This window comes from Scaptodrosophila lebanonensis, unplaced genomic scaffold (genome assembly GCF_003285725.1).
Source record: "Scaptodrosophila lebanonensis strain 11010-0011.00,11010-0021.00 unplaced genomic scaffold, SlebRS2 tig00000001-arrow-pilon, whole genome shotgun sequence".
In the NCBI taxonomy this organism is placed as follows: Eukaryota; Metazoa; Arthropoda; class Insecta; order Diptera; family Drosophilidae; genus Scaptodrosophila; species Scaptodrosophila lebanonensis.
In genome coordinates this window covers 14905102-14917619 of record NW_022060529.1, presented here as the reverse complement: position 1 = coordinate 14917619, position 12518 = coordinate 14905102, and the positions used below count along the sequence as shown (strand labels likewise).

The 12518-nt window shown below is 40.9% G+C and overlaps 2 protein-coding genes across 3 annotated transcripts; one reads left to right on the top strand and one right to left on the bottom strand.

Annotated features, from left to right (window-relative positions):
• Positions 1-660: 660 nt before the first annotated feature.
• Positions 661-12387, bottom strand: LOC115634308 (ras-related protein Rab-32). 2 transcript variants are annotated; one of them, XM_030531965.1, is made up of 4 exons: positions 10970-12387; positions 1531-1926; positions 1013-1156; positions 661-944 (listed from the first exon to the last, which is right to left on the bottom strand). In XM_030531965.1, exons 1-4 carry the CDS (start codon positions 11513-11515, stop codon positions 828-830), a joined length of 1203 nt encoding a protein of 400 aa, XP_030387825.1. In that variant the 5' UTR covers positions 11516-12387; the 3' UTR covers positions 661-827. The 2 variants fall into 2 exon arrangements, with proteins under 2 accessions (XP_030387825.1, XP_030387824.1); XM_030531964.1 differs by lacking the exon at positions 10970-12387 and adding an exon at positions 2193-4331.
• LOC115634381 lies at positions 6144-6849 on the top strand. Its single transcript, XM_030532065.1, has 3 exons — positions 6144-6392; positions 6449-6625; positions 6679-6849. Exons 1-3 carry the CDS (start codon positions 6144-6146, stop codon positions 6847-6849), a joined length of 597 nt encoding a protein of 198 aa, XP_030387925.1.
• Positions 12388-12518: the final 131 nt, after the last annotated feature.

Sequence of the window (12518 nt, the reverse complement as noted above, 5' to 3'; positions counted from 1 at the left end):
TATTAATAAACTTTTTAGGTCGCAGTTGGACTACAATTAAAACATTTTATTTCATTTGGTTTCAGATACAGACACTCTTATGTGATCGTGATCTGTAAAACATGTGTACTTTTTTTTTAAATGCAAATAAAGATGGCAAAGTGTACCTATGTATATGTATATGTGTGTATAAAAATCTACGATAAAAATCTCAGTAACAAAAGCAAAACAAATAAAAACAAAACGCATTCCGTATTTCACACAAACGTACTCGTACTGTGCCATAAATACATACATATGTATAACGATGCGATGTCGTAGTGCGCGGGCAACTACTCGTACATATGTACATACATCATTTTATATTATCATATTCCCAGGTGTGTAGGTGTCTAGGTCTTGTAGCTAGGTGTTATATAGAATACGTAGTAAATTCACGCACTACTGTCGCTGCGATATTGTTTAGTTAACAAAGATAGAGAACATTAGGAGGAGCAAACATAGGTATTCAACAAATAGAAGCCTTTGTAGACAGGCGGATCGGCAGAGAGACAGACGGACAGACAGACAGGCAGAGTGGCATGGAATGGACCGAAAAATGAAGTATAAATGGCTTTGCATGTCTCATTATGCTAAGCATGTGTGGATGATGATGGTGATAAGTCTCAGAAATCTTAAACGTAGATATAAACATAATCATATTTGCTTTAGAAAAGTTTTCCACCTAACACACTAAGTATTTTATGTATCGTATGTGTATTCATTTAGGTCACAGCTTTGCTGTGCTCTGCAACCGCTCAGACTTTGCCAGTCACGCCCGCAATGCTTCTCCTCGGCACTGTGGTAGGTCAGCAGGAGCATTTGTTCTTCGATTCAGTGCCGGAGCCATCGCCCGGATTGTTCAAATTGAATTTTTCAGCATCGGCCAAATCGGCGGCAGTTATCAGTTTATCGTTGATCAGTATCTGTATAAAAGTATACAGACCGTTAAATGAAAATGAAATATAAAGAAATATTGAGATCATCTCCCTACCTTATTTACTAATGCGCGTGCTGCTTCATCGATGTTGGTGTTCTCTTTGGCTGATGTCTCGAACCACCCGGCGAAGCCATTTTCTCGCACATACTCATCCATTTTCTCGGGTTGCGTTACAATTCCCTGTTTATCCTGATCACACTGAGGACGAAAATAAGACCAATTGCGAAAAATTAACTTTCAAGCAAAGAAACTACTTACATTTATAAATAGTTATCTGGATTTTAGAATAAATTAATTATCAAACAAAGCTTAAGGTCTTAGTAGCTATAGCTTACTCTATAAGCTGCTTGCGATTTGTAATTTTAAGTGGAATTTTCATAATAATAACAATAAATCTTAAATGTCGCTTCAACATGAATAGTATTAGCATCTTACATTCTTCAAAGGATTATTTTATGTTCAATAAGCCTCTATAACGAGCCTTTATAACAAATGATTGAAATCATCAGCTTTAATCCATTCAGGATAAAAAAGTGTTATTAATCCATGTAGGTAATATTAGATAGACATACCTTATTAGCCAGCAATATACACGGTATGGGACTGCCATCTGGTAGTTGGACCTTCGAGTCTAGGTCCTCCTTCCATTTGCTTACACAATCGAAGGTGCCACTGCGCGTGACATCGAAGACAATGAAGGCGCCAACGGCTTCCTTATAATACACACGTGTCATGTTGCCGAAACGCTCCTGGCCAGCGATATCCCAGAGCTGTAGGCGGACTATCGTATTCGCATCCCAATGCAACACTTTAAGCGCAAAGTCCACACCGATGGTGGCCCGGTAGTTCTGACTGAAGAACTGATGCACATACCGCTTGATGAAGGACGTCTTTCCGGTGCCCAGTTCGCCGATGACTAGAATTTTGTATAGATGCTCGCGTTTCTCATTGCTCGGCGTCATGACGGTCTGCAAAAGCGGAGAGAGGAGACGTTTATTAGCATGAGCAGCAGGCAAATCACAGAAAACGGTTGAATGACACATGGCCCGGAACTGATGCAAAGGTAAAATATGAAAAAAAAAAAAAAACAGAAAAAGGGCCCAATAGCAACCTCTGTATATTTCATGTAAGAATACAAGAGGTGGCGGCACTTCTAGGGCTTCGGCGTGCTGAAAATCGACACGGGTGTGACCTACAGTCTAAACTGTTAAAACGTTAAACTGCGACACCTTACCGGTTCTATTTCCTGCTCCATTGTCAAGTCACCAAAGGCCGGCATTGGCTTATCGGTGCCTTCCAAATCCTCCGACTGGGAGTTGTCGGAGTACTCACTAACCACCGATTGATAGCGCAGAGTTTCCCGCCTACCTTCGATGCTGTCGTGATCACCGGTTATTTGTTGCTGTTGTTGGGCAAAATTGAGTCTCCGTAGACTCGAATCACTCTGCGATTCACTGGAGCTGGGCTGTTGTGTGGCTACAGCGGCCAAGGCTGCCTCGTAGGCGTTCCCAGGCGGACGAACCGCACTACCGACGGCAAACCGCACACTTCCTGCCTCTGTCGACGGCACTGGGTCCTGGCCAGTGTGTGCGCTCTCAGCGGACGATACGGCGTGTTCGTCCGATTCGTACGCCAGCTGACGATGTTCGGGCGTTAGTTGATTCGGTGGCACAGGAGGCGGCGCGTAGTTGGGCGGCTGCGGGAGCTGTTCAATTTCGCCTGCTCCTGGAAATTGAACTGGCGCCTGCTCCAACTGTTCTCCCTGGCCGGGTTGAGCCTTGGCTATTGACGTCGTCGTCGCGGTGTGGGTAGCCGTTGTGGGTCTGATAAGGCGATGGCCGCGCTGCTGCTGTTGCATCAATTCCCGCTCCTTGCGGCTGCTGGGCAATGTCACACTAGCAGTGGCTGTCGCAATTGTGGCAACCGTGCGCAGACTCTTCTTTGAAGTGGCGTGCTGCGCTGACTGAGTTTTGCTTGTGCCGCTGGCAGATTTCCGTGTTGTTCCGCTGCCACTGACGCACTGAATAGCAGACGCTCGACTCGGTTTTGCTGGCGCACGTTCTCGAGGTGGCGTGTCACGCTGGCTCTCGGTGATAACGATTTTCTCCTCTCCCTGACTGTTGGGAGGTGAGAGCTTCTTCGCTTTGAGCTTCTTCTTAGCGCTCGCTGCTGCTGCTGCTGCCGCTTCTTTACCTAACTTGGCTACAATTATCTTTGTCGTGCGACTGCTGCTCGTGTCTTTGGTTGTCACTGTTGTCGTTGTGGTTGTTGATTTCGCTGACTTTGCTGCCGCCTTGCCTGTTGCAATTGCAGCAACTGTTGTTGCTGTTGTTGTGGCTGTTGATGTTGCTGTGGTTGGTATCGGTGTCAGGTAATCGTTCGTTTCGCTCAGTGCGCTCTTGCGACTTTTGCTGCGTCCGCCGGCAGTTACCGGCTCGATTTTCTTGCCACTGATGGTAATCTGGACGGTGCTGGTGCTTGTTGAGGGTGTCACAGTTAAGTCCTGGTCCCGGCTGCTGCTCAGAACACTGATCTCGTCACTGACATTGAGACTATGCGGTCGTACTTTCGACTTTTTGAGACCGCTAAGGAACAAACGCTGGGTGAGACTCTTTTTCTTGGGCTTGGTCCCACTATCGAGACTGACTACCTCGCTGTTGTCCACAAGTTCCTCAACGTTAGCTAGCGACGATTTGCTTGGACTCTCTGGTTGGTCTTGTTCAGTCTTTGACTGATCCTTTGGCTTATCGTTGTCTTTCGATTTAGGCTTTTCCTTATCTTTGCTTTTTTCGCGCTCCTTCTCTTTTTTAGGCTTTGTCTTGGACAGACTACGAAAGGCAGCCGAGAAGCGCGACCTTGCTTTGATCTTATTTTGATGTTCCTCTGTTGGCTCTGTCTCCTCTACCTGTTCTTCTGTTTGATCCTCTATTCCACTGGTACTGTGCTCAGCATGCGCTTTGGTTGCTGCTGCCAAAGTCAAGTTTTCCTCGTCAATTGTCGTAGGTGCTTTGGTTTCAGCGCTTTGCATATTATAAACACTTTTGGTTCGGGGTTAAGGGGAAATATAGAGGGATTGGATATGGATAGGATTCTTGCTATATAGTATTTTGTGATTTTTGAGTGGGCTGAGGGCGTTTCTTCTCTCTGAGCTCTCTCACATTCTGATTTTGTCCATCGCTAAATCAAATGTGTCCGACATTTTTAGGGCTTCTTTCATAGAGGCTTGCGTATAAAAACAGAAGAGCGAATCGAATAGCAAATTCAATCAGTGCCCGACGCTACTAACAAAGCAAATAATTCACATATAAACTCAGCAAGTATCCTGCGCACAAGGCATTCACATCCTTTTTAAGCTCGCGAGCACTTTCTCTTCAGCGTTTTTAAGCTGAATAGCTTTATGGGAAAAATGCAACCGCATCGACGGCTCAACAAACGGGCACTGAATTTCAAAAAGACGGTGTGTAGGCTTTTATAAATTTTCATACTGCATTACGCACTCCCCCTACTAGCTGCCAACCCTTGGTGGGTGTTGTTGTCGCTGCATTTGTGGTAGTTGTAAACAGAAACGTGGAGACAAGAGCAACAACAACGGGATTGAGCTAAAACGGTTTTACATTACAGAGACCAGAGCTGAGACGTTGTATGTAACTGCCAATGTTAACCAACACTGGACGGTGCTGTGGGGGCCACAAGCTTGCAAAATGAGCGTGAGAGCAGCGGCTTTTAAATATGCCGGCCAGTCGCTTATCAAACAAAGCCACGCTATGTCTTAGCCAGCTATATAGTAGGCCCTATTCATGATGGATCTAATTCACAATCTATTTTATTGAAATTGCCAGACGCTTGTCATTAAGCTCAAGGCTGTGCAACAACTTGTGATAACTTGTTTGGGAATAGTTGAGACTTTAAAGGCGATGAAGCGTGAGGGCCAGGCAATTGTTCTTGTTGCTTGGTAAGTAAACGGTTTATGGCCAACTGTTCGCTGTTCTATGCCTGACCCGCTCCGTTTGCATTGGCTTCCAAAACCATTGATGCAGCAAAAATAGTCGACACGCACTTCGCGGGTTTCCTTATGGGCGAGGATTTGCCATTTACATGCTCATAAAAGCAACGCGCTTAGTTGCCACAATTGGCAGTAAGTCCGCTTAGCCGCTTGGCAGAAGAGTAAGCTTAGGACTGGAAGGTGTGGGTGGGTGGTGCTGCTGCTGCCCGAACTATATAGAATTACGCTTATTACAAAACGTGGTAAGCCACAATAATGACATATCGCGACTATACAATTACAGACATGGAAATACATTTAACCCAATAGCAAATTGACAAATATACTTGCAACCCAGTACGTGTAAAAAGCATATAAATGCGGAAATCCAAATCAAAAGCCAATGATGTCATGTCAATACAGTAACTTAAATCTGGCGGTCTTAACATACTATGTCACTTGTCACCTTGTACATAAAAGTAGTATACTATTCATACATATACAAGTATTAGTGGGTATTTATTAATTTATTCTTTAAGGGTTATGAGTCCACCTTATCCGCCGTATTCTCATATATCCCCTTTGAAAGTAACTTGCAAACGAATAAACTTCATTTCAAACTGCATAAACAAAACGTGCCTCAAACTGTAAAGCTCAAGTCATTAAACTAAAAAGTGTCAGCATAAATAATTCAACTCCAAATGCTCGCGCACTCAAAAGAGGAAAGATGTGAGTGCTTAGGTCAGGTATACTCGACTATAAGACTCACTAACTGAACACATATTTTTATTAAAGTTTATTTATTAAATTAACTTAAAATAATAGGACATATATTACACAAAGAAAAGTATAAAAAAAATAAAACATACGTAGGTCAGTTAGTTTTATGGTTTCTTCAGGTTGGTTAGAAATCGAAAATTTTCCCAGTTTCCTGATAATGTTACAAATTGAAAAATAAAATAATATACCATTGAAAGATTTATTCGATCGCCCGAATTTTGAATTAGCTTTTAAACGAAAATATCTTAATAATATAGTAGATGCCATCGGAAATTACGTTATTCCGAAGCTTGTTTGCAATTTAATTTAATTACATACATATACACATGCTTTCTTAATTGCGTGATAATTAATAGTGACATATGGTATATAAAAGCGACACCCGAACTTAGCTGCTCCAATTGTTTGTTTTTTTCCAAGGTAATGTTGGAGTGTGTAGGGACATTGCTGCTATTAGGAATAGCTTCTATTAATGTGCTCGCAGTAGACTACGAATTTATCCTGGAGGATCCAGAAGTATTCAACGAATGTTCAGATGCCCCACCCGGTACATTGGATATACATGGATTATTTGATTTTGAGCACTTAACAATAACACAAGTTGAAGAAAAAGTCCATGTGAAGGGCAATGTAACCACCATCTGGGATGTGCAACCTGGCGATCGTGTTGCGGTAAATTTTGAGGACCAGTTAGATTTTTGACTAACAATTTTTAAAAATTCTTTCAGGCATCACTATCTGTGCTCCGCTTTGCACGAGGAGATTGGGAACCCACTTTTTTTAGTATGAGTATTCAAAATTTCTGTAGCATTATGTACGGCAAAGACCAGTATTGGTATAAATTTTGGACTCAGTTTATTACCAACCGAAAAGACGTAGAAAAGAAGTGCCTTAATACTCCTGGCGTAAGATATTTGGTCGTCATTAGATTATATGTGATTAATGCTCTGCTTTACAGACCGTCCTGGTTCATGAACCATTCCCTATAAGAGTGGTGATAACTAACATGCGATCCAATTTCGGCGGACGCTATAAGATGATTTTAAAGTTTGAAGCTTTTGATATGTCGAATTTTAAGCGGAACACCAGCATATGTTATGAAATGAGAGGTGAATTTGTAAAAATATAACATCTGTAAATCAAAAATGAAGTAAAATGCGAATAACTTGGGTTTATAAATAGATTTAGTTCATAACTAATATATGTACATACTAGTGGCCCGCCCCTGCTTCGCACGGGTAGCCTGCTGGTTTTGAGTTCATGACTTAAACATTTGAAAACAGCCAATTCTGCACAATGCTTAAAAACTACGTCCATTAGACCAATGGAAGGAAAGGATGCGAGCAAGGGCGTAGGCAGGGGGGCAGGGAGGCCGTTGCCCCCCCCCCCCCCCCTAGAAAAATTTTTTCCATATAAAGTCGACCACACGTTCATTATTATGACGCACTATTTCGCCTTAAGATGGATCTGCGTTGGATTTGTTGAAGTTTTTTCATTGATCATATGCATAAATTATTTTTTAAATACATTAAATAATGTTTAATCAAAATTTTAAATTTTTGGCCCCCCCCTTTGGTAAAAGCTGGCTACGCCCTTGGATGCGAGCTGTAGTCAATTGTGCAATCGTATGTTAGCTCTACGATTGCTCCTCGTGTAGCCTAATTACAGTAAGACCAATCGATTTGACTTTTAATTAATTAATTAATTTTTTCATTTGCCATCGGTTGAAAAATGCCAAATACAAAAAATCAAAAACCATTAAAATTGGTCCAGCCGATCTCGACTTATAAGTGTTCGAACAAACCCGACTTTGTTTTACATATATAGATGTACGTTTGTAGCTTAAAAAGTTACAAATATCTTATATCTAAAATAGGTATGCAGTATAAGTATTTCTTTGCAAATTCTCTAGACCGGGTTTTTTAAATTCCTTTTTCTCCACTTGGGAGCTTAGGGCTTCTACAAGAACTTTACATCTAACTATATTTCTAGCTGTGTCCCATGTGATGTTCTTCAGGGATAATTGCAGAAGGGTGGTCCGTCCCCAGGTTATCTTAGGTCTGTCCGACCGTGTTTTAATAAACTATAATTGTTTAGATAAATATTTTTTATAGTGCCAGTATAGTAAATATGTATATGTATGTAGAACCACACATTAAAATCAGCAGTGTTACAGGCAAATGAAAGAAGTTGGAAAGATTAAATATAAAACCAAAATCAAAAGCTAAAAATATTTAATCATGCGTTGAACTACGTTCGTATTGTTTTAAGAGATAAAAAGCTAATATGGAGTTTTAACTCAATTCAATAATAAATATTTTTAACAAGCGCTCCTATTAAGTTTAAATTCCTAGCTGAAAGTAAAGGGTATAACTAGCATCAGTACATTCCAAATTCACTTTCAACGTAAATGTCGAACCAGGAATTCTTTTGTGCTAAAAAATGTTTACACGCAATCCCAACAGTTGGTGTCGGCCAAAGGACGTGCGGGCGTGTATGGGCATGTATGGCATTTCTCTTAAACGCTGCAATTACAAACGACCTCATTCCTTAGAGAACAGGAGCAACGTGGCGCTGAAGTGTAACGGTTAGAAGGAAGTTTGTTCTTAGTTGTTCTTGTGAATCAAAATGTTCTAAGCAAAATGGTTTGCATGCCGCATGGCACGGCACATGGGGCAGAAAATAATAATAGGGGGCGTGACGGCGCAACTTCAAATTTGCAAAAACATTTCAAATCTAGGTTTGCATGTTGGCGCAATCGTGCGTACATACTTGTAGTATAGTACGTATTATCACTTATGTGCATTGCAAACCAATAAATTGAAGCCAAAGATGTTGCATACTTTAAGGAGCGTCCGAAATTTCTCACTTCATTAACTGAATAATCTAATCTTTTTTAAAGAAAGATTTTGCCGCTAGCTTACGTTTATAATATAAACTACTTTCATACTTATATTTACTACTTTTATGGTTTTCACACCTGCTGGCTTTTTGTTTGCATGCACCTGGGATTTTCCGCTAAGTTTCTCACGAGCCTTTATGAGTAGCGCCTTAATGCAACCTTCTCAAGTTCAAGATATAATGTATGCACTCATGTATAAACAAATATTCATCTCAAATGAATCACAAAATTCTCTTAACGCTCGTACATACATAGTAAGAGTATGAACTGATCAGATCTATAGCATCGCATGCATTTATCAGCTCCACATGCAATTGTCATGTTAATGCAATAACAACAACAACAATAATAATAATGCAGGCCACTCATTAGGCGCATGGAAAGAAAAAGTACATTGGCTTGTGAAACGATGCGCGCGAAATGTTGACAGATTACATCAAAAACTAAGCGCACATATACAAATACTATATTTCGAATTTACATACATAAGTATGTAAGTATGCACATATACTTAAAGGTGTGAGTAACATCCATATATGCAATGAAATACCATACATTGATGCACATGTATTAAAATCTTATCTAATCAATTTTTTTGCCTATTGCCGAGCTCTGTTGAGTCGAGTCACCATTAAAAAGGGTTGGAATGATTAGGTTGTGCCAAAAGTATTGTATAGTGTTGACACTATTGTGATTCATCAATATGAATAGGTACTTTATGTATATATAGTAACATACTTTAATTCAATTACATTGCAATTAATTAAAGCGTCTGCTACAATATTGTGCCCGTTTAATTGACCTTAAAACGTGACGTCGTCCATATCGAAACGTCAATAGCCAGATTGGCAGTTGTCAGCTTTGTCCGCAGCTTTATAACGTTACCCCAATAACAATATCTAAGTAGCAATCGTTTAAGTGTCGTCTCATACCCGCACCCGAGCCCACATCCACCCACATCGCCGCACGCGGCTCATGCCTCATTGGCGTTGACGCTACTGTGGAATGTCCATACACATACATACATATATGTATGTATATGTATACTTACATGTAAATATGTGAGTGTGACGCGCTGTCAATGTTCCGCATATGAAAGTGAAATTTCACACACGAGTAGGTGAAGCCTATCTTGAATTGGGGCCCTCACCAATAGCCCTGTGTGTCTGTGCGTATGTATGTATATTTGGGTAGACAGTGCGTGGCATTGTTTTAGGCCAGCTTGAATTTATAGCATTGTTGTTGTAATAAATGTGAAAACAATGCGTAAGTAATTTCTATTTAATTACGAAACTTGGCTTTACTAGCTAAGACTTAATTATGCCTGATAATAGACGTTTTACACATAGGTAAGAAACCCGGGTATACTTAAAGGTTACTACGATGCATAACACTCGGGTTTTCATGAAATATAGCTCGTGAATTAAGGTGTCAGAATGTGAGTAAAACAGGCAGTCAGAGGCGTGGCAGGCTCATGTTAAGAGTATATATATCATAAGACTAAAGTGACGTAACGGACATTTTTTTGCTTTATTTCAATACCGTAAACATAATTGGTATTTAAGAGTTCTTTATCATATTATATAGAGCCGTACTCGCGCGAGTCTAACGTTTCAATAATTGTCCCTGTTTCCAAAGGTTCATGAAAGGATAAACTATTTTTTTAATGCATGTACTATATAGCGCAGTAGAGTTAGGGCGATTTCCTGGGTTTTAATAGATTATTATTTATTTGTATTGGGACCGGCACAACATTTTTACTAAAGTAAAACAAATTACATATAAACAAAAATAAAAAAACTTCTGTGTCCCGATCAGAGGAAATTACTACTTATGTATATGTACATATGTCCCGACTAACAGCAAGCCGTGATCAGAAAGGCATTTGGAATTACACTACAAGAGCCAATCATCGATATATTTAATTACTTGTACGTCGTTAATTTAAGCGACCCATCAAAACTATTTATGAAAATTCGCCTCCATTTCAGAATTTAAGGATTGTGCGTATGTCTGTACGTTATATTGTATTTAGTTCTTATGTATAAATATAAAGTCGCAGAGCTGGCCGCTGGTTGATGACTTGTATGCTGAATAGCTTAAGCTTACTGTACAAAAACCACAACAAACAAAGCTGACACAGCAAAACTCAGTTTTTAGCATTTTGGAGCATTCTGCAATATACATTTGCCACATATGTTGCCGTAGCAGATATTGTACAAGTACAAACATACATACGTACATAGTATGTATATATATACGAAGATAACTATATATTTGTGTTTGTATGATGATTTCAAAAACTTTTGATGGCTGATAAACAAAACTGGGTAGACACAATACTCACCCCATTATGCAGATAACCATTATTCCGATTGATGTCCATATTTGTACGTGCCCCCGGCATGTTTGTTGCTGCAGCCTCCACAGCGCTGAGATCGATTTGTGGCTTCCGCTCCGTGTAGATTGGCGCCAAACTGCGTAACGAGAAGAACTCTTGTTCTTGGGGCACCAAAGTTGATGGCTTCTGTTGCTTCAGCCGGCGTCCAAATATGGGCGACTTTTTGGCACCAAGTATACCCAATGAATCGGCGCTCAGCGGTCGATGCTTGTGCTCCTCAGGCCAGCTATTGTTGTCGCCGTCGCCACCAATCGAGTTGGAGCAGCTGCCCTTAACTGTGGAGCCCGTCCACTGGGCGTGGGTGTAGAAGTGGAACGGTAGTGAACGGTTTGGCCTCTGTTTGTGACAGTCCAGGCAAGCGCAGCTCGTCGTGCTGCACGAACTCTTGTCTCCGCTCGAAAGCGTTTTGGGACTAGGCGCGGTCAAGGGATCGCAGGGGCTGCAGCGACCGGCTGAAGTTGAGACAACGGGATGTATGACGCTAGTGGCCATGCAAATGGGGGCGGTTGGGAGGCTGAAGCTGCCACTTATGTGCGTGTGTTATTGCTCTTTGGACTTTGAAAAATTGCTGGCTGGATGTCAATGTTATTGTCTGACTTGCTTTGTATATTTTATCAACACACACACACACACGCGCACACACTCACTCCCTCAAGGTCATTCGCACTCGCTTTATCCATGCGCGGTTGGTTGTGGTGCACGCTCAGCGTTGATTGGAGTTGTTTCTGGCCAAATGTTTTGTCTAACTATTTCAGCCGGAATGTGTTTGTTTGTATACAATAACGAGATAAGTTTGTATAGTATATTTATTCATTTGACAATTGCACGAGCTTCGACTCAACATGTGGTTGTTTTCAATTCTTAGTGTCTCTCTGTCTTCCACTCTCTTTGTTTTAACGGTAATTAAAGCGCTCGTAGCGACGGCGACAGCTTATCAGAAATGCATTTAATACCCGAACAATTTCTTGCACTTTTGGACTAAGCAAGCCGCAAAATAATTGCACAGGTTATCTGTGATCCGGGCTATAGAGTTTATTGAACTCACGAATTTTCCTGCGTCCACTGAAAGGGGTTTTGACCACTTGCTCAATTCTCGAGCACTTGAAAAACAGTAGTGTAAACAAAAAGGCGCAAATGTACGTACATACATCGAAGAAAAACTGGTTTATGCTTGACTTAAGCCAAGATCTGGAGTATTTAATTGTCAAAACAATTCCCTTGAGCTCTCTGTGGTAGAAACCGCGCATAAATTACATAAGCTTTTTAATTTAGTTGTCTTTATCGCGTTTGTTATTTCTTCGTGTTCTTTTTAACGTAAATTAAATTCACACACGTATAAAACTGACACGCACGACAAAAACAAAATCAACAACAGTAATAACTAACAGCCCGACGAGGCACGACGACCGCTCGCAGTCGACTTCAATTGTAAACTGAACTGAACCGCACGAAAGCTAAGGCATGAGCTTTTTTATTTAATAGCAGCGCCAGCGGC